Source organism: Paramacrobiotus metropolitanus, unplaced genomic scaffold (assembly GCF_019649055.1).
Source record: "Paramacrobiotus metropolitanus isolate TYO unplaced genomic scaffold, Prichtersi_v1.0 Parri_scaffold0000026, whole genome shotgun sequence".
NCBI classification, from domain to species: domain Eukaryota; kingdom Metazoa; phylum Tardigrada; class Eutardigrada; order Parachela; family Macrobiotidae; genus Paramacrobiotus; species Paramacrobiotus metropolitanus.
Genome location: NW_026570246.1, coordinates 811,428 through 832,236, shown reverse-complemented (window position 1 = coordinate 832,236; position 20,809 = coordinate 811,428). Strand labels below are relative to the sequence as shown.

Below are 20,809 nucleotides of genomic sequence, written 5' to 3'. Positions count from 1 at the left end.
GATAAAATTTTCTCCTGGCGGCCTGACCCGATTTATTTACCCAGATTTTTTGTAGTTGTCGACTTGTCGTCGTCACTGTTTGTGTTGTGGCTTTTTGTCAGACATCAAAGTTGAGACTCACGTCAGGAGGTTTTCGGTTTTCCGTCTGACGTTACAAGATGGGAGTTCCTAAGTTTTATCGCTGGATATCGGAGAGATATCCGTGCTTGAGCTCCTTGGTGAAGGAAGATGAAGTAAGTCGTAAATCAAAATGGCAGCGACCGAGTTCCGGAATCATTTTTCCTTTGTGTTGCCGAATCTTGGGGCGCGATGGACACGGGACTGTTTTATTGTAGATACCAAAATTTGACAACTTTTACCTGGATATGAACGGTATCATCCACCATTGTTCCCATCCGAACGATGCGGATGTCAGCTTTCGCATCAGTGAAGAGGAGATTTTTCACAATATTTTCCATTATATCGAGGTACGGCAGAGCCCGGAATCCCCCATAAAAATTCCATCAAGTCGAAAGTCTGCATAATTTAAATCCATAGGTCCTCTGCACCTTTATTCGTCCTCAAGGCATTTTGTACCTGGCCGTGGACGGTGTGGCGCCGCGCGCAAAAATGAATCAGCAGCGAGGCCGCCGATTTCGGTTCGCCAGTTTGTTGTTGAGTGGTGATTCATGTGGGATCGGCAATGCATGAAAAAACTGTTACAGGTCCGCGAAGGATGCTTATGAACAGGAACTGATCGCTCGTCGCGAAGGAAAACCGCTTCCACCTGGAGAGCGTTTTGATTCCAACTGCATTACGCCAGGTGAGTCGACTCTTGATGTAATAAAAATAAAATCGCGTTTTTTGCTTTTCTAAGTTTATTTTCTACTGGGAAAAGGTTGCACGATTTCTGTATTGGTTTATTATCGTTTTTTTTTAAGGAAAAGATTACAGGATTGATTTGTAATTTAATACATGCAGAATTTGCCTGCCATTGTTGTCATTTCTGGAGATCAGACATAATATTTTTATTTCTGTTTGCCCTGAATGGAGGCACTGAAAATGGGTATACTGCAGTACTTAGGTCGGAAACTCGGAATAATAATTGCAGGTACTGATTTTATGGAACGACTGGACAAGCACCTGCAATACATGATTACCCGAAAGATTTCCCAAGATCCGTCCTGGCGGCATCTGGAAGTTTATTATTCAAGCCATTTGGTACGCCCCGGGTGCAGTTTGCTTTGGCTTACCACAAGATGCAGTTTGTCATTTACAACACTGCAAATTGTAGGTGCCGGGTGAGGGCGAGCACAAGATCTTGGATTTTATTCGCTTTATCAGATCGCAGAAATCGTACAATCCAGATACTCGCCATTGCTTGTATGGACTGGATGCCGACTTAGTAAGATTTCACTTTCGAAAAATATTGAACGCGGTATGCAAAGATCTTTTGCAGGTCATGCTGGGACTATCTGTCCATGAACCGTTTATGTCGCTTCTGCGCGAGGAAGTCAAGTTCGGAAAGACCGCTAAAACGTACGCAGAAAATCGATGGCGATTCAGTATGGTTTTAAGAGTGGTTTGTTTTTTCATCCCAATTTTTATCGGTTTTAGGGAAACGAATCCCGAGAAAATCACTTTCCATTTGCTGCATTTATCGATTCTGAGAGATTATTTAGAGCATGAATTTGAAGGCGTAAAGGTGGGAAACATTTAGACGACTATCTGTTATTGTTATGTGGATATTTGTGCTTTGCAGCCGAATCTGAAATTTCCTTTCGATCTGGAGAAGATTATCGATGACTGGATTTTAATGGGTTTCCTGGTGGGAAACGATTTCATACCTCATCTTCCGGGGTTGCATATCAACAAAAATGCTTTTGACGATATTTATCACGCATATTCCGAGACCCTGCCCAAATTGGATGGGTACATTAACGAAGGGGGTTATTTGAATTTGGAGCGATTCCAAAAGCTGTTGGATGCGTTGGTCTGCATGGACCTGGACCGTGTAGAAAATGAGGTGGACGATATGAGTTGGATGGAAATGAAGCGAGGCGCAATTGTCCATGACGAGCTGCAGACTGCCAGTGGATGGGATGAAGCCGGTCCAGAAGATTTCGATTTTCAAAAAGCTCTTGCTGACAACGACATCGAAGAGGAGGCTGCGGAAGGTTCGTTTGATGGCCATTTCTGATTTTGTTGATATTTTGCTTATATCGTTTTTTTATCTCTTCAGTTGTACGGAACGGTGTGTAGCATACCGTAACCGAGAAAATGTTTATTTATTGTGTATTCGATTCTAGAACTGCAGAAGCAAAAAGTTTTCGAGCACAAAGAGAAATACTACAAAGACAAGCTTCGAATGGCAGAAGTCAACGAGTAAGAAGTCGATTTTCGTTTGTCTCCAGCGAACGCAAAAACACAGTCGATTTTTTAGCCAGACCCTATCTGACATGGCATGCGAATACGTTCGGGCTATCCAGTGGAATCTTCACTATTATTACCATGGCGTTCCGTCTTGGGAATGGTATGTCGAATTGCAAAAAATATGGATAGAAGTATTTATATTTCTACCAGCACTCTGTGTTGACCAACCTCGCATGCAGGTTTTATCCGTACAACTATGCTCCATACGTTTCGGATTTAAAAAATTTCGCGACGCTCAATCCGGAGTATGAGCTGGGTGAACCGTTTAAACCATTCGAGCAGCTGATGGCCGTACTTCCGGAACGAAGCAAAAAGTGCTTACCGGAGTCATTTCATGTAAAATAGAAATTGTTGGAAGCAAATAAGTTTATGTTTGATGGTGTGCCTTTAGTCAGGTAATAATTTCTTGTTTTTGTTTCAGTACTTGTTTTCCGCGAATAGTCCGATTTACGACTTTTACCCGGCTGACTTTGCTACGGATTTAAACGGGAAAGCCAACGAGTGGGAAGCTGTGGTTTTGGTACCATTTATCGATGAGGTAGCTCGTTTGGGACACAGTAAACCTGGATAAAGAAATTTATGCAGTAACATAATTGCAGAAACGTCTGACGGATGCCGTGCGGCCCTTACTGAATCAGCTGCGCCCCGAAGAGAAGCGCCGAAATGTTATTGGAAAAGGTTTTGTGTTCCATCATAGCGGTGAACCCAACGGCCAAGTGTACCCACCTCCGACGAAGAAATTCACTCCCATTAATCCTCTTCGTGCTGTGTAAGCCATTCGGGGATACTCTAATGCCGCAATTTATTCTACGGTTTTCGTTCCTTTTTTTTGAACGCCCTATATTTTTAATGCTCGTTTTTACTCGAACACCGAGCACTATCACTTGTGATTGCGATTTATTTTGTTTGTTGGAAATAGTTCATCAATTTTTCGATCGCCACTTTGACTTTAGTAGTAGGAAGTACTTTCAGAAATATTATGCTGATAATCTGTTTAAATTTCCCTAATGTAATTTGCCGGTGTCTGTAGGATTAGAACTTATAACTACAACTTCCATATTTTGGACCGGAAAAAAATACGCAAAGGTCGCCTGACCAAAGGACAGCTATACCAACCCGGCTTCCCGTCGCTTGGTTTTGTGCCGCATTCAGTAAGGATACAAGTAGATTGTGCATAATGCGAATTATTGTTTGTTTACTATTAATGGTCCCTTGTGCTGTACTTCATTTAGGCATCACTGCAAATAGGCGCTGTAACAGTGTTTCAGCGCCGATCTACGGGAAAAAGTATGGTGTTGACGGTACACAAGGATCCTTCCACAGTACGTTCAACAGTCGTTAAATAGAAGGGCGTCGTTGCTTCTGAATATTGCTTTCTCATACTTAAATAGGAAATCTTTGACACTCGTAGCTAGTCAGATATTCTTAGACTTGAACTACAGTAAATGGGAGGCTGTCTGAACGGATGTGTTTGTTATAGAATTACTTGGAGCGAGGGTACAAGTTCCTTGGCAAGAAAGTATTCGTCAGTTGGCCCCATCACACAATGGCTCTCGTGACCCGCGTAACGGATGGGATGATACAATTTGTCGCTGTTAGTCCAAGGGGATTTTTCGTGGAAAATGGTGGTTCTACTGGAATGCAAGTGAATATGGAAAACGAACAGATGGATCAGTACTCCAAACACAAGAAGGAAATCGAGGCAAAGTTAGTAGAATTATACTTTAAAAGTCGTTAGAGGAAGTGCATGATTACAGCATTTAATTACTGTACAGTGGTGCGCAGCTTCTGTAAGGATCTTAATTGTGTCAAAGTTGCAGATGCAACGACTATATTTTTAGAACTTGTTTAACCGCAGTCGAAAATAGTTGTACGTGTACTATTGCACAGTTTCTTTATAAAAAACCTGTGCTTGTTTTAGATTGAAAAATCGACAAGGCATCCAAATCGACAGTGCCGATGTTTTGTACTATTGTCGCGTTTGTGTTGGGAAGCGTTACGTTTTTCGGAAAGACAGTAAAGTGGCGTATTTGGAGCCTCAGTGGTCTTCCTGGGAGGTCCCGTTTCCTGCCGAATTGGTGGTTCTCGCTCCTCCTGAAACAGAGACGAAAAAAAGATTGTTCGCTGATCAGTTGTTCCCGATGAATTTTCCCGTTTTTGTTTTGGCTTTCCCGTATTATGGCTGCCAGGGAAAGGTAAGAGTTTTCGTGTTTCCACACATACAACTATGTGTCTTGGGACTCTAGTTGGGAGTATTTAAATTTTGAACTTGTAGGTTGTCTCGCATGATCGGGCGGAGAATAAAGTGTTCGTCATCTTCGAGAGGCCAGCGGAACCAATTATGAGCCATGTTTACAATCGGGAAGATGTATGTGTTTTTTATGGCTGAGAAAGGTTAACCAGTATTCTATATAGTAGACGAGAAGTCTGGAGAATCGGAGATGTTGTGTTACTTGTGTATATTCACAGGAACTTTCTACCCAATACGAGCCCGCCTATCAAGCTGCGAGAATACTTAATTTGACTCCACCTATTGTTTCTCGTTTGACTGGAACCGTTTATGCACGCATCAACGCCGGTGATAGCGAAAAAGTCAACATTGGCTTCTCGTTAAAAGCATCTAAAGCCAGTACCGAAGTAGGTCAAACCGAGGGAAAAAAATTTGCATTTGAATTTGGAACTTACTGATATTTTAAATGTGTCTGTACAGGTTCGCGGGTACACCAAACGGGTCGAATCCGACACGAAGCCGGGACAATACAACTGGTTGTATTCAGAGAAAGTGTTGGATTTGTTACACGGTTTTCGACAGCGATTCCCCGAGTTGATTGGTCACTGGATGAAGAATGAGTGCCAGGATCCGATCATGGAGGAGGTTTATCCGGGCCGAGCTGAGGCGAAATTAAAAGAGGTCTCAGATTATCTTAAGACGTTACCGACGTATAAAGTGGCTCAGCAAGCATGTGGTGAAGAAATGCTGGACGATGGAATTATTGCAGCGATACAGGAAAAAGTTGCTTTCGTTAAGAGTCGTTACGGAAATCGACGCGACCGATTTCGGGCATTTATTGCGCCGAAATTTTTGTATAGGGTAAGTCTCGTTTTGCTGATTTGAAGTATCGCACTTTTGATCTTGGTGTAGAAGGTGCCTTAGAGCTTACACAGTACACTGATAGATAAATTATCATTATTTCTTCTGTTATCTTGCGTTTTGAAGGTTGAAAGAATGTAGAGTTACTAGAGTAACACTGTAAACTTTGCCATAGCTAAAACCTTGCGATGTGCGTAGTCTGGTTTTCTGCGTTCTTAAGATTTTTTATGTTTAGCTGTATTTAATCTTTATTTCGGCGTATGGTTTTTATTGTTTAGTACACGGAGGAGGCAGCGGGTGTCCTTCCTGATGACACTGTAATGTGGGAGATGTACGATCGCGTGGTGAACATCAGAGAAGCGGTGGTGCCGCTCGGCCTGCGTGGAACTGTGATCAGTATCACAAAATCTGACTTGGCGGCTAGTGTTTATATTACTGTCCTTTTTGACGAAGCCTTTGCCAGTGGAGATGCTCTAACGTACGTTCAGGAGTTGCCAGCTGCTTCCTTGCTGAATATTACACACGGTGAACGCCGGCAGTGGGAACTGGAGCACCAGTATGGCCCAAGTGTTTACCTTCCAGCTCAGCGAGTCTAGATAGATGGTGATGCTCAACTGTGTTGTGTTGAACTCTTACGTCTCGGGATTTTTGGTATTGTTTTCTGCACAGCCACCACGCATGTTGGGAGCTTGGAAGTTGAAAGAGTGGAACGAAATCGTTTTTGTTGTTTGCCTCATTGTTCTCAGGATCCACCGATGAAAGCTGATTACGTTATCAGTTCTTTAATCTTTTATGTTTTTAATAACTGGGAGAAGGTGGTTCGAGATCGTACTTTAATGAGAAAGCTGCCACCTGTACGAAATTTTACGTGCTTCAAAACAAATCAAGGCAAAGTCGGCGGCTCTCAGTGCATTTTTTTCAGATTTTCTATAGCTAGAATAACTCTAGCACTCACGCATTGCTGCGGGATTTAAAGTTGGTTTTTGTTATTACTGATACGGTACACCGATAACGGCTATAAGCTATAATGGGAAATTTTGAAAATCATATTCACTTAAAGATTTTGTTTGAGCCCTCGAACACCGAACACCGACTACTTTGGTGTTGACTGGCTTTTCCATTTAATACTTGATGCACTATCTTAGCTGCCGTATTCATGCATGGGTCATACCGGCTCACCTTATTAATTAAGTTGATTAAGTACAGTACTCGTATAAGTAATTGCTTGAGTTTTGAGTTCTATATATAACTAGTACTCTGTACAGTGTATGTGTAATGTGAGCGATGCATCTCATGTGAATTGTTTCACTCGTTTGTAATTCGGTTTTGTCATTAATAATTCTTTTGAAACTTAGAACTATTGTGTAAGCAAAAAAAATTTATTTATTGTATTATTATTTAGTAATAACAATCCTTTAACTGGTTGTCGGACAAAACTGCTGCGAATGGCAGTTGCGTGTTGTGTTCTGATGCTACGATTGGACTGCAGATTGCCAGTCCTGGGTCACCGTCGGGAGCACGAATATGTTGTCATCGTATAAATTTAAAATTATACGAGTGCCTAAAGTTATTTCTGTTAAATCTGGTTAATTTTCGTTATATTTATTATTTATTCCAAAGCCGGGAGTGAGCTGTCGTATCCCAACTTCAGGTTTGTGTTGAGAAAGTAAATCTGACACAGTGAAACTGAACAGTCTACAGATACGTTTAATTTGATACTATCTACTCTACAACTGTCGTTCAAGTATAGTAGGTTCCCTTGACTTGGGAAGCTGGGAAACGAACTTGCGTTTCCCAGTGGCCAAGTCCATACAACGTGCTTGCAAATTTTTCGCTCTATGCAGGTGCGTCGGCACACGCATACACCTGGGTGTATAGCGCCAGTATTGTGCAACCTTATTTAGATTCCCCGGTTTGTCAATTTGCGTCGGCGTTTCGGACACACGGTGAACAATAAACACCGATGTTGACACCTATGCATTCCACAGACACTCTTCTTTGAGTGGCTTTTTCAAATCTCGCAAATTGCAGCTATTTATTTTTTATCGGTACGCTTTCAAAGCCGCTATAGATATTTATGAATAGATTTTAATCCGTAACCTCAAGAGACAAGAGTGGAAAGTCGTGAGTGGGAGAATAGCATAGAAGGACCTTGATCAACCTGCCCGATAAGGTCTTGTGAGGACAAGGTAAGTCAACCTAAACCGCAGACACTAAACAGCCACCAGGATATTTTGCTGTTTTCAATATTTGTTTTTTTGTAAAGTTTTGTTTCCCCTATATATCTTGTAAAAAGCCTGGTCTGAGTCTGGTGAATTTCGTGCACTTATTTATGGTTAGCAGCCATTAGTTTTTCTTTTTCTGTTTATCCTTGCTTTTATTGCACGCTCAAGCTGACGGGCCGAATTAGCAAAATTTCGTCACCTCAAACTGGAAGCAATAATAATCACTGCATTTCCTGTGCCTATTAATTAAATATATCAGTATATACTGTACCTATTAATTATTATTATTCAGTTCCCGGAATCGAAATCATTGATCGTAACAAAGGTTTATCTTCAGTTTGTACAAATATCTGCAGTATGAATCCATGCCAGAACTGGGACAGAATGGAACAGCACTGGAAGACTGCGAAATCTTCACAATCTAAGGATCAGGCTGAAAATGCATTCACCAGTCTGTTGAAAACTGAAGGTATAAAAATAATAAAATCTTACTGAATTATTGTAACTTACTGAGGCTTTAAGAGCGTGCATATCAACCCATCGGAAACGTGTAAAGAGATTTTTATTTATACCGGACGTACATTTTCCATTTTGAGTAAGTACTTCTATGAATTTAACCGGTTACTGGTTTCAAGGCGCTGAGCGTAGCGGACCGGCGAGTGACAGCCGCGACGGAAGTTTTCCTGCCTTCTACCAGCCACCCAAGGATTTTTTTACTCAGGACGCCAATCCCTTCGGTCCGTGGGCAAATCCCTATCGCGGCTGCGCGGATGGGATGGGACAGTATCACCCCCCGACTGGAACCTCATCGATGCGCCCACTGCAGCCGGAGACCGCGTATCAAGGCTCGAGCAGCGGGCGTGGCGGATCTTACAATCCGTTTAGCAGTGGCAGTATCTGGTCGACGGGCAGCACCAGCACTGTCATTCAGGGGCCACCCCGTTACGTCTACGATCCGGAGTATGAGGGGCCGCGTCCCGCTCCGCTCCGTCGCCACGGAGGGTTTGATTCCCGCGCCGACGATAAGGAACTGACTGCCATCTACGAAGCATTGTCGAAGCAGCAACTGCGACCGGGTATCAATCCGTGTAAGTGTTCTTTTTGTTGGAACATGATCGTTCGTCACATAGAATGTGAAAAGCGGTATGGAATGGTTGAAAAATTATTGGGAAGTCAATCTATTTTACAGTAAAATTTAGTTTCACTTTACAATTTAAATCGCTGTAGCGCATTAACACGAGGAGAGTTTATGCTTAATTACTGGCCAGATATTCAGAAGTCACGTACTCGTAACTTGGTAAGTGAGCTGAATATTCCAGCGTGTCTATTCTTTCATTTAAATGTGTACGACGTCTTTACCTGCTTGTCAATAATCGTGAATTAAAAATTATTTTAAACAAAAGCAAGCGTTTAATATTTCCGCTCTTTCCGTTGCTTCCAGAACTGGTTATACTGCCTTGTTGAACACCCACCGTACGGAGCTGTCGCACAAATTCGTATGAATTCTTTCTTTACTCGCATTAAGCCGGTTCATGTACTCGTTCCACTACTCCACATATTTCATAATTTCCAGACAATTTACAATTCGGTTAGCACTCCCCATCAGTTGATTACTCCGTGCCTTTTTTTGCAGATGCGGCGTATGCGACTGTGGTGCAGTCAGAACATCAGGCAAATCACGGATATGCGAATGCTGGGAAAAACCGCTCGCCGTATGCCAATCCGTACGCTGATTACGCTCTGCACAACCAGCGACAAGGGAACACCAGCATCACGGAAAACGTGGCGGCCGTTATTGAATGGAATCATTGATGTCTGATGACATACCTCGATGTTGCATGTACATTCTTTTTGATTTTTTTATGGCTTATACTCTTTTTTACTTGTTTAACAATATAGTTGTTATACTCCATTTCAAATTGTTTCAACTGCCTCAGTGCCAATCTTGTCATACCTTTAAGGCCAGCTGGTCACGAATTTTGCATGCCGAAAACTAAAGCATGGATGTGTAGGTAGCGGATGAATTTTAAATTTGTTTTACGATCTACTCAATGTTTTAACGAAAATACTGTTTTTTTTGTTATCACTACGCTGTTGGTTAAAAAACGAATTTTACGCGCTCGGTCTTGTCGTGGCTGCCTTCGAATAGAAATCTTCGATCTCTAACGACAGCTTGATGTTTCCCTCAAGCCATAGACAAAAATTTGCGAACTGGTTTTCATTCCATATAATTACTCGTTCACCAGCTGTAAAAGAGACACTTTCGGTAGAAGGACACAACATTGTGAAATTTGCAACACATAATATATGGGAACAACTCAGTTATTAGTTTAGCAGTTCCCGCCTTACCGGAGAGCTGGGAAGATGTTCCACACCGTGAGACTGTTTTCTGGTCTGGCTGGAATGTGTATAGTTGGATTTATTTTCTGGATGTTTGTGATTGCATTCGTAGACTTTAATACTTCCGAATTTAGAAATCTTGTTCCATCTGCCAACTATCTTTCGACTTCGTACAGCGAAAAAGTTAATTCGGTAATGAAAACACCCAAGGAATTCTTAAGGATAGCTCTGGAAAATGCTATCCATACGGATAGATCGGAGCCCGCCACAACGGTTAACTCCACATCCGGAAAATATATTGATATTTCGCCGTTTCAGTTTATGGATTATTATAGTCAACTTGCCAGCATGAGCGGATGGGTTGCCAATGGAACAGGCTTGACCGTCTCAGAGGTAATGACTATAATCAGAAGATCTGCTATTATCTGTACTAGTGCTTCCAGTCTTTAAAGGCTGAAAGAAAAAAATGTTACTACCGTCTACCAGCAAGAATTGTAAATCAATGTGATAGGAATAAAGCGAAAGCCAAAATGAACTGCTTCATAAAAGTGCAAGGTGCCATTTAATTGAGCGGCATGCTTATATAGCTGAATCAATATCATACGGATAAGTTTGGTATGCACGCAGTACACTCCAGAGAATATTGAGGAAGTCGCAAATGCATATTTAAATACATAGTTTTTAGATGTTTTATGTGATGAACTTTGGAGATCCGTCACATCTGAACTTCACCAAATCCATCACGGCTCCCTATTCGGTTGCGATGTGGACCCAAAACCGATTAGCATTCCGCGCTGATTTACGGACGCTACGCGCCAAAGGATTCTTAGATCCCAATGAGACTATGATTGTCCCTAGTAAGAATCCACCGCCATACGTTACCGTTGACTTACCAGTGGACATGGACGTGCCCAGTTGGATGATGGCCGTGGGGTCACTGTTTGCCAACGCCAAATCGCGCGATGCTATTCCGGTTCTGCTGACCATTAAAGCACACGCCGCTGCGCAGCATTTTGAAAACATCACCATGCAAAAAGTGAGTTACAGCACCCTGACAAGCAACAAAGGCGAAGTCATCGAAATCATCCCCAGGATGTGCCGAACAAAGACACCAAACTACGTCAGTCTTCGCACAAATGGAAAGTGGATGAATCTACGCGATGGAGCATCAGGACGCTACTGACATTCAAACGAGACATTTATAATCAGAGCATAGTTCTATTGGTTGATAAACTGTACGAAATGATGCAGTCTGCGCCCGATGTCCGCGAGTGGGCGCTGCCCTCCGTGGTGGCCGTACATGTCAATCTTGGGAAATCGCCTTCGCCGGTTGCGGATGAACGGCGTCTGCTGCGCGCCGTTCTCCATTACCAGAGACTGCATTCGCCCGTTCTGTTTTATCTATTTTGCAGTGAAGTTGGTTACTGTAAGCAGCTGTTCACCGAACCGAATATTGTATTTGTGGAGAATATCACTTCGGAAGTCAGCGTTGCTTTGACTTCTTTAATGGATTATGTGATTCTCACAGACAGCGTGGAAGGATGGTTAGGTGCGTACCTGGGAGACGCGGTGGAGGTTTCTTATATAAACAACGAGAAAAGCGAAGATTATTACTACACATTGCCGGATTGGAAGCGTTTTTTGTAGTTCAAAATGAACTGCATCTTTTCTCGCAGTATTTCAGTGATCTTGCTGTGTACAAAGCGATACGTTACAGATTTGTATTAATTATAATTTATACACCACTGTATTTCTTGTATTTGGCATACGCTGTGTGTGCACAGTTGTTAACTACTGCAGCTAGCGGATTTTAATTTTTGTCCTAAACGTTCCGTTAATACAAATGTCAAAATTGTCGCATGTGTTACGGAATTGCATTTACAGATTCAATGTATTTAAGCATACTAAATCAGGACAAATCCAAACTTCTGAAGTACAGAGTACACCTATTGACTTTCAACTTCGACAATGTGCGACATTCGGCAACGTTAACGCATAAACCAGTTCATTAGCTGGACAGAGCAAGAGTTTGGCAGACACCATTACCGTATACCCTTGACCTTCAAAGTTCAATGCTTCTAACCGTATGCACAACGGTGATGCAAACCGGTCTGCCACTTCTTCCAAATTTTTGAAGTTTTAGTGCAATAGCCGCCGATGGCTTCTGGTTGTCAAAGAAATCCAATGTTTTTTATTTTGTGAGCTTGTAAGACCGCACATTACGTCTATCGTACTGTACGAGAACACAGTGCATGCATGTTTCCTATACACCCAAACCTAGCTAGCTTTTACTCGATCAAAACATTAAACATGCGATATGGCGACACATCTGTATTTTCCTCTTGCAAGTGAACTGTCTGGAAAATTAAAAAAAACTCGTGGTGTGGATAAAAATCGGAAAAGCGCTTTTTGTTTCAGGAAGAAATAGTGCATTTCGACTTCACGGATCATGAGGACGGTCAATGTCGACAGTGCAGACTGTCTCAGATGTTTGTACTGGAACTAGATTACTCTTTATGACCGGAAATGCGAGAGATTGCTACATGCAGATCTTAGCAATGGGGAGCTCACAAGCAGTCCGGAAGGCACCGCAACTCTGCGGTATTGTGATAATCTCGATCTCGCTGACGTCGCTGATTATTTTGACGTATTCACCGGGAACGTTGAACTTGAATCGTTTTCCTTCTGAAGAAACTGCAAATTCTTCTGAGTTACAATGTGTGCCACCATTGACAGCAGCGGATTCGATTGGCAAGGTTTCTAGACTGACGTATGCCAGCAAAATAAATTCGTCCATGATCGACGAGGCAAGTAAACTGACCGATACGTATAATTTTTAGAGATGGAATAAAACGTACTGCACATCTGAAATGTACGAGTACTGATGTAAATATTTTCAGCATAGCGGAAATATGCACAAATTTGTAATAAATACCTCATCTAATTATTTAGATTCTGATGCAAATAAACGCTGCCGGAGATCCACTCCAAATTACCGACGATTTGTCGTTAAAAAATCAGGGATTCATTCTAAAACTTACAGTGCAACGACTGCGAATGAAAGTGAGCAAACGACTGAAACACGCTTCCTATCATCTTGCCGAGACAAGTCGGATCATGCAGTCGTACGAAAACAAAACTCCGTTGTTCATTTCTTCCAATTTTGATTCGCAAGGTGGACTGGGAAACTGGATGTTCATGATGGCGTCTATGTTCGGCTTATCCAGGACCAACAAGCGAATACCGGTTGTCCTGTACAACTATTCTGCCTTTGACAGACATTTTGCCAATTTCAAGCTGATGCAGATGGATCGCGTGACCTTTGCCGGAAATAGCGGGAAGGCAGCGTGGGAAGCTGCGATGTTAAGAGAAATCGCACCGGGTGTATATACAGACTGGCTCGCGAATGTATCATCGAAGAAAAGAAATATGAACGTTCTTTTGGAAGGTTATTTACAATCATGGAAATATTTTCATGAATACCGCGCTGATATCCAGTCTTTATTTACATTCAGCCAGGACGTATACGTTAAAAGCGTTGAAGCGATAAGCACCGGCTTGCAAAATTTGCATGATGCGTCTCCCGATGAAGTACTGCGACCGCTAACGATGCCGACATTAATAGGGATTCACGTGCGGCGTGGAGATATTCTGAATTTCAACCAGCGAGATCACGGACATCGTCCAGCCACGGATCAGTATTTATTACGTGCGGCTCTACGTTTTCAGCGAATGTTTGCACCGGTAATTTTTGTTGTCGTCAGCAATGACATTCAGTTCTGTAAGAATCTCTTTCCCGAACCAAATTTTGTATTTATCGAAAACACTTCACCGGAAGTTGATATGGCAATCCTTACTTTAATGGACAATCTGATACTAACTGTGGGAAGTTTTGGATGGTGGGGCGCGTATCTAAGTGATGCACGGCAGGTCGTTTACTATCGAAACTGGCCGGAAAGTGGAAGTGATATGGAAAACATGTTTGAACCCGGTGACTATTTTCCTTCGTTTTGGGAAGGGCTGTTGTAAAGCTTCAAGGATGCTCGCTTATGGTAGACGAACATGTACAGGATTTTTGCGGTATATAGTGCAAATCCTTGCTAGCAAAGAAAATAAAAATTAACCAAGGGAAAATCACGTGTATCGTTAAAAAACGTTGATTGTATTGTGTTGTTCGGTGAAACTTCGTTAGTTCTCGCAATATTTTCTAGCTTAAAAGGAGCTTTTGCGATTTAGGAAGTTGTTGTTGTTAACTTGCTATAACATTTATATAAGAATTTAAGCAACAGTGTGCAACAACGTGCAGTGCAGCAGGACGTAACGAGACAGAATTGTTTGTACGATCACAAACCGTGATGTAGGATTACAGTAAGAGTACGGCACAGGTTTGACCAGGACGTCCGTTATGCCTTACATTTAGGGACAGTATCAGAATTCAAAACAATGACTGTCAATGAGAAATTTTTACTGTGCACTCACTGTGCATATTCTTCCGACGATACCTACAAAAGTTCGAATTACGAGTCCTACTTGCAGCACTTCAATTACATAATTGAATTACGGGTAAGGTGCGTACGTACAGTGATTAACTTCTGATCTTTGTGTTGTGCTATCTCCAAAGGCTTTAATTTCGTTGCGCAGACGGTTATTGCTAAATACGAGTACATATCAAGTGAAACCAAAATTATGGTGTTATTGTCAAAACGGCATTATAGCAAAACACAATAATTTTGCGCCTCTTCGGCTTCTAACACATAATTTAAACGTCCACGAGCTTTCAGTTGTACTTCATATTAAATCTGAAGTATTAAAACTAGCCCAAAAAAATTAATTTTTCACAAAAAGATAGTAATTTTACAGTACAACATAATTACATTTATACCATTGTCCGCACGTTTACATTGACCTTACAAGGCACAAATAACTGTCTGAATAATGACGCATAGAAGTACTCATACTCCGAGATTGAATATTGTGATTACATTTTCTTTTTCACATTCAGCAATATAATTGTAGCCTTATGGAGTTAACGAGCAAAGCAAATCTTCAAAAAGAAGAAAAAAGGAAAGCATCTGGAATTTGCTATTTGTGCGTTTATTAGTCAGATCGACAGTATTATGGTGTTTATTCCACGATATCCAGCATGTGTTGTACATCTGCTGGCATCACTTCCGATTCATGAAGCTCAAACAGCAGCAAAATTAACCGAAAACAAATACCAAAAAGCCGAAATACTGCGTACAGAGGGTGATTTCGCAATATGCTTCCACTCTATTCATAAATTTATTATAATATCCGCCGCATTGACTTTATTCTAATATTTGCTCTATCTGAAAGCCCTTCTTCTCTGCCATCAACTCCACACAATAACGCCAGGAAAAAAGTATCTGACATATCAGGGTAATTGAAATACTAGAGAAAGATCGGCGCGCGACTGTTAACAAACCACGAATCGACGCTGCATACTTCTGATACAAAATTCTTTTAAAAATCCCGTTCGTTCCAAAATCCATGGATGTTGAGTCCGGTAAGTTGCTCGGCCACATGCCCTTCGGAATGTTTCGGACGCCGCGAGAAGCTAGCCGCTGGCAGATTTTTTTGGAAGTATGTGCGGGAGCGGAGTCCTGATGCAGTGCCACCTTCCTTTCTTCGCCTGGATAGACACGGGGGAAGTCTTTTTGCACCAATGGCTCCAACACGTTTTGAATGCAGAGATCGGCGGTTATTTTAGGGGTGGGAGGAATGAACCGGATCGCTGTTAGGCCACGAAAAGAAATTCCGGCGATGAACATACCACCTAGTTGTTTTTTAACTTTGCAAAATTTTATCCAATTTTCGGGATTTTTGGATCCTTTAAACTTGTAGCAGATCTTTCTTCGCTTGCCCGTATAATCAAGATAGACTCAAGCTTCGTCGATTAAAATAATGTAGAGTGAATTTCGCTGGTTCAGAAATTTGGCAAATTGGGAACCACGACAAGCACGCTGTTTTGCCTGCTTTTCTGATAGGGCCTGTACTTTGACATTTTTAGGTACTTTCGCTTCAAGATCCTGAAGAACAATTTTCGATATCGTGTACTGGGATGTCCCAAATTTCCTTGCCAGCTGTCTCTGAGACGGTGGATTCGGTATTGAGATAACCCTCTTGACTTCGGCGACGAGAGACTTTGTGGGAACTTTGGGTAGGCACTGATTTTCTAGGCATTTTACAGGCGAACCATTCCCTTCACTCTCGGGCCCATAAAGTTTCAACATCTCATTTACCGTAGTATGAGAAACAGCGATCCCTTTGCTCATCAAACACTCGGCGATTTTTCTGTGGCTTTTACAAATTGTTGATAGAGCCAGCACTCGGCACCTTGTTTTTAAATCGGTTTTTCGTGCCATGTTTATCGCTCGAACTAAACAAATCATTTTGAACAATTAGGCACACTTCATCCCACAAGACTGGCTAGCAAACAGATTAAAAGAATAGAAAGGGAAATTTTCGGGAATTTTTTCCCGTGCTGGAAGCATATTGCGAAATCACCCTCTGTAGGTAGATGAGATCGATCCACAAAATAAATATCCTTATTTAAATTGTTTACTTCATTTGAATTTGTGGTTTGTTTACTGCGACCAGGGAATTCAGAGGAAAGACCGCAGTGTTGCATTAACATCAGCGATGATATTTTTGCGAAACTGCTGATTCTGGGTGCTTTTGGCACGTCCAGCGGCAGGACAGGCATACTTTGACCTTAAACGTCGAAGATTCAAATAATTTACGGGAACGAAGCCTTATCGCGCAGTACTAATTTAGCGTTATAATCAGAAAGTGCCACTGCGTTATTAGTCCATCCACCATAAATTACAGCTGGTACTTTGCCATGGAAAATTGTCCGAATCATTATTTGGAAAACCTATCACGTACCAAAGGTCAGCGAGCACGCCAAAACATAGTGATCTGACGGTACACAGTTCATTCATGTAACACAAGCTAAACGGCCCTGTTACTTCGGAGGGTGGCCATTCGCCCGACACACCAGAACAAACGTTTAGCTGAGCTTGGAGAAATCTACAAACATTCTCAAATTTAAAAAATGCAAGTTTTGAGGAAAATTTTAAAAAATTTTATACCAGATCTTTGATGCATTTCTCGAAAAGCAGGTTGTAAGAATATTGAACTGCCATCTGTTTTTTCTCTTGAACGAGAATGTTTTACTTTAGTAGTAGAAGTAGCTGTAGTGTAGAACATAAAGACACTGCTGCATGTATACTTCTATAGTGTAATGATATGATGAGTATCGGCTTACGGTGTACGATAGGAACCAAATCATCAATGAAGTACAAAAATGACTACAGATGATAAGAACTAAAGTATCTTGCTGACACAATAAGTAAATTTCGCGCGAAACAATATTCTTACATAATTTTGCGAAGATAATGTTTTATGACGATCATTACGTTATGTTAAACATTAATAATCATTGCACACAGCTAGATTTACTGCAGGAAGAGTTCCCTCAGACCAAATAGAATTTAAAAATTGTTCAAATCAGGAGAGAAAAAGGAGGATTCAGTGCAGCGTCATAAGTTTTCTATAAATAAATATTTTTTCAGTTGATGCGATCTTTAAATACAGAGCTCTGCATTAGTCAGCAGCTTTATGTATGGGAAAAGCCCAGAAAACAACCCTGACCTTTGGTCTACTGATGTAGTGATGGCATCGCTTTTGTAAGTTTCTTATTTGATGCAGTGCGTGGAAACTGCAAACCATTGCAAGCAAACAGTATATAAAAAGAAAGAACCAACGTTAGACTTCCAGTTCGTGCAAAGCAAACTACTAATTACTACTTCGGAATTAAGAATAATTTTAATTTTACGAGACATTGCAAAATTATCACTGTCGTGTGCCATTGTGCCATCACAATGAAGTTCTATGTTGGGGTTGTTTTGGCCATTTGCCTGCTCTTACTCGAAGGTATGCCACGACGAATAAATTATTTTCCTTCCGATTCCGTAATTTATAGCTAATGGCGAAAGAACAGTTTTGACCATGTCTTCACTATCACACCAGATTTACTTAACGACGCAACAAAAGCAAATTGTAAACAAATCCAGATAAAAAGAGTTTTTTCATACTAATGCCTTTGTTCCGTTGCAGACGTCCACTCGTCGCACGACGAGCCCGTTCCCGGTACACATTCAAGACCCACCTATGGAACCACAACGCCACACCACCATGCTAAGCGGGAAGCGACAACGGCTTCTTCTCACCAAAACGATACGACACAAAGCCACCATGCCAAACGGGAGGTGACAACGCAAGACCCGCATCAGACACCGACGCATGGTCACCACAAGCGTGAGGCCACCACACAGGACCCGCATCAGACACCGACGCATGGTCATCACAAGCGCGAAGCCACAACGCAGGACCCGCATCAGACACCGACGCATGGTCATCACAAGCGCGAAGCCACCACACAGGACCCGCATCAGACGCCGACGCATGGTCATCATAAGCGCGAAGCCACAACGCAGGACCCGCATCAGACACCGACGCATGGTCATCACAAGCGCGAAGCCACCACACAGGACCCGCATCAGACGCCGACGCATGGTCATCACAAGCGCGAAGCCACAACGCAGGACCCGCATCAGACGCCGACGCATGGTCATCACAAGCGCGAAGCCACAACGCAGGACCCGCATCAGACACCGACGCATGGTCATCACAAGCGCGAAGCCACAACGCAGGACCCGCATCAGACACCGACGCATGGTCATCACAAGCGCGAAGCCACAACGCAGGACCCGCATCAGACACCGACGCATGGTCATCACAAGCGCGAAGCCACAACGCAGGACCCGCATCAGACACCGACGCATGGTCATCACAAGCGCGAAGCCACAACGCAGGACCCGCATCAGACACCGACGCATGGTCATCACAAGCGCGAAGCCACAACGCAGGACCCGCATCAGACACCGACGCATGGTCATCACAAGCGCGAAGCCACAACGCAGGACCCGCATCAGACACCGACGCATGGTCATCACAAGCGCGAAGCCACAACGCAGGACCCGCATCAGACACCGACGCATGGTCATCACAAGCGCGAAGCCACAACGCAGGACCCGCATCAGACACCGACGCATGGTCATCACAAGCGCGAAGCCACAACGCAGGACCCGCATCAGACACCGACGCATGGTCATCACAAGCGCGAAGCCACAACGCAGGACCCGCATCAGACACCGACGCATGGTCATCACAAGCGCGAAGCCACAACGCAGGACCCGCATCAGACACCGACGCATGGTCATCACAAGCGCGAAGCCACCACACAGGACCCGCATCAGACGCCGACGCATGGTCATCACAAGCGCGAAGCCACAACGCAGGACCCGCATCAGACACCGACGCATGGTCATCACAAGCGCGAAGCCACAACGCAGGACCCGCATCAGACACCGACGCATGGTCATCACAAGCGCGAAGCCACCACACAGGACCCGCATCAGACGCCGACGCATGGTCATCACAAGCGCGAAGCCACAACGCAGGACCCACATCAGACGCCGACGCAAGGTCATCACAAGCGTGAGGCGACCTCTACCCTTCACCCCATGCAAGCGCCCGAGGAGACTACTACCGAAGTAGCGACTTCTACAAACGCAACACATAGTGCTTCCAAACGGGAAGTTTCATCGACTACTTCCCAACCCACTCTGAAGCCGTCTTTCCAGCCGGCTGGCACAGATCTGCATCCTTGAACTCCAAAATCAGAAATAATTACAAAGTTTTAGTGAAATCGCATATTATTCAATTGGCTGTGGCAGTCAAGCGTGTAATGTAATGCATAGCTGACGTGTTGTCCATATGTATCTGAACCAGTTAACTGATATCATAATACTCGTATTTCTCTAAACAATGCATTTAACGGTCGTGGTTTAAACGCATACTATTCAGAGATGTATATGTTGATACTGCATTATTGTCTTACGCCTGTAGAAAGCAGTTTATTCATTGGTCGCTGTAACTGGCTCACAAATTAAAGTAACTGAAAATAATTAACGATATTTATTAATTTTATTCATGTGTGTCTTACAATACCGACAACTTAAATTGAGTGACTGGTAAAATTCTCCAAAAGATGCTTGTAGTTTTTTCATTCCAGTAGTTCTTTTACTTGTAGTTCGTCGAAATATGCTAACTGTTGTGCAATAAGCGTTAATAATTACATTCAGTGTGTAGGCTACTCTACTTGATAGTTTTGCGGCACATGACATCGGCAGGAAATTGGATAAATAAGGCTCAAATAAATGCTTTAAACTTTTGTTCAGAACGTTTTTAAAACGGGGCCCAGAAGATTTAATTACATTACAACTGCGCGGGATTTGACGATGTCCAAAACACAATCGCGGTCTATACTTTAGGTTGACCATTGTTTTTTATACTTATATCAAGTTACACCGACCACGACGACCGATTTCCACGGAAAACCAATAATTTAAACCAGTGAGCAGTTTAGATAAATGTCCAAGCTGCCGACTAAATTTGCCTAATATTCAAACATACCGGTACTGTAAGTACGACAGGCTGATTTTTAATTAATTTATGAAAACTGAACTTATTTGAAATTTATCGACCACATTCCTTAGTGTTGGTGCAGTCAATAATCACTCCTGGCGACTGGTATAAAAATAATTGTGCAAATTTTCTAAGTAATTTATATACAATGATATGGCGCATTTGA

General features: G+C 42.6%; 6 protein-coding genes across 10 annotated transcripts; 5 read left to right on the top strand and 1 right to left on the bottom strand.

The window, feature by feature from the left end:
* The first annotated feature begins 26 nt into the window (after positions 1 to 26).
* LOC129587833 (5'-3' exoribonuclease 1-like) lies at positions 27 to 6,393 on the top strand. Its single transcript, XM_055481767.1, has 22 exons — positions 27 to 233; positions 336 to 467; positions 538 to 638; positions 705 to 802; positions 1,091 to 1,200; positions 1,274 to 1,384; positions 1,439 to 1,518; positions 1,597 to 1,684; positions 1,742 to 2,156; positions 2,289 to 2,364; positions 2,423 to 2,512; positions 2,592 to 2,748; positions 2,834 to 2,950; positions 3,012 to 3,181; positions 3,443 to 3,563; positions 3,645 to 3,734; positions 3,893 to 4,119; positions 4,334 to 4,607; positions 4,688 to 4,780; positions 4,882 to 5,049; positions 5,123 to 5,503; positions 5,782 to 6,393. Exons 1-22 carry the CDS (start codon positions 159 to 161, stop codon positions 6,097 to 6,099), a joined length of 3,492 nt encoding a protein of 1,163 aa, XP_055337742.1. The 5' UTR covers positions 27 to 158; the 3' UTR covers positions 6,100 to 6,393.
* Positions 6,394 to 7,010: 617 nt separating this feature from the next.
* Positions 7,011 to 9,888, top strand: LOC129587836 (uncharacterized). Of its 5 annotated transcripts, XM_055481773.1 has the most exons (6): positions 7,011 to 7,154; positions 7,408 to 7,551; positions 7,610 to 7,692; positions 8,085 to 8,197; positions 8,364 to 8,816; positions 9,362 to 9,888. In XM_055481773.1, the coding sequence occupies exons 4-6, from the start codon at positions 8,086 to 8,088 to the stop codon at positions 9,538 to 9,540; spliced, it is 744 nt and encodes a 247-aa protein (XP_055337748.1). In that variant the 5' UTR covers positions 7,011 to 7,154; positions 7,408 to 7,551; positions 7,610 to 7,692; position 8,085; the 3' UTR covers positions 9,541 to 9,888. The 5 variants fall into 5 exon arrangements, with proteins under 5 accessions (XP_055337748.1, XP_055337746.1, XP_055337745.1 ...); XM_055481771.1 differs by having other exon boundaries at positions 7,408 to 7,692; positions 8,066 to 8,197; XM_055481770.1 differs by having other exon boundaries at positions 7,012 to 7,154; positions 7,408 to 7,692.
* A 100-nt stretch (positions 9,889 to 9,988) lies between these two features.
* Positions 9,989 to 11,926, top strand: LOC129587835 (uncharacterized). Its single transcript, XM_055481769.1, has 2 exons — positions 9,989 to 10,461; positions 10,754 to 11,926. Exons 1-2 carry the CDS (start codon positions 10,093 to 10,095, stop codon positions 11,249 to 11,251), a joined length of 867 nt encoding a protein of 288 aa, XP_055337744.1. The 5' UTR covers positions 9,989 to 10,092; the 3' UTR covers positions 11,252 to 11,926.
* A 370-nt stretch (positions 11,927 to 12,296) lies between these two features.
* Positions 12,297 to 14,334, top strand: LOC129587813 (galactoside alpha-(1,2)-fucosyltransferase 2-like). The gene is made up of 2 exons (XM_055481737.1): positions 12,297 to 12,875; positions 13,021 to 14,334. The coding sequence occupies exons 1-2, from the start codon at positions 12,531 to 12,533 to the stop codon at positions 14,095 to 14,097; spliced, it is 1,422 nt and encodes a 473-aa protein (XP_055337712.1). The 5' UTR covers positions 12,297 to 12,530; the 3' UTR covers positions 14,098 to 14,334.
* An 870-nt stretch (positions 14,335 to 15,204) lies between these two features.
* On the bottom strand, positions 15,205 to 15,982 carry LOC129587827 (uncharacterized). The gene has a single exon (XM_055481758.1). The coding sequence runs from the start codon at positions 15,858 to 15,860 to the stop codon at positions 15,378 to 15,380; it is 483 nt and encodes a 160-aa protein (XP_055337733.1). The 5' UTR covers positions 15,861 to 15,982; the 3' UTR covers positions 15,205 to 15,377.
* Positions 15,983 to 17,852: 1,870 nt separating this feature from the next.
* On the top strand, positions 17,853 to 20,123 carry LOC129587651 (histidine-rich glycoprotein-like). Its single transcript, XM_055481479.1, has 2 exons — positions 17,853 to 18,027; positions 18,211 to 20,123. Exons 1-2 carry the CDS (start codon positions 17,976 to 17,978, stop codon positions 19,824 to 19,826), a joined length of 1,668 nt encoding a protein of 555 aa, XP_055337454.1. The 5' UTR covers positions 17,853 to 17,975; the 3' UTR covers positions 19,827 to 20,123.
* Positions 20,124 to 20,809: the final 686 nt, after the last annotated feature.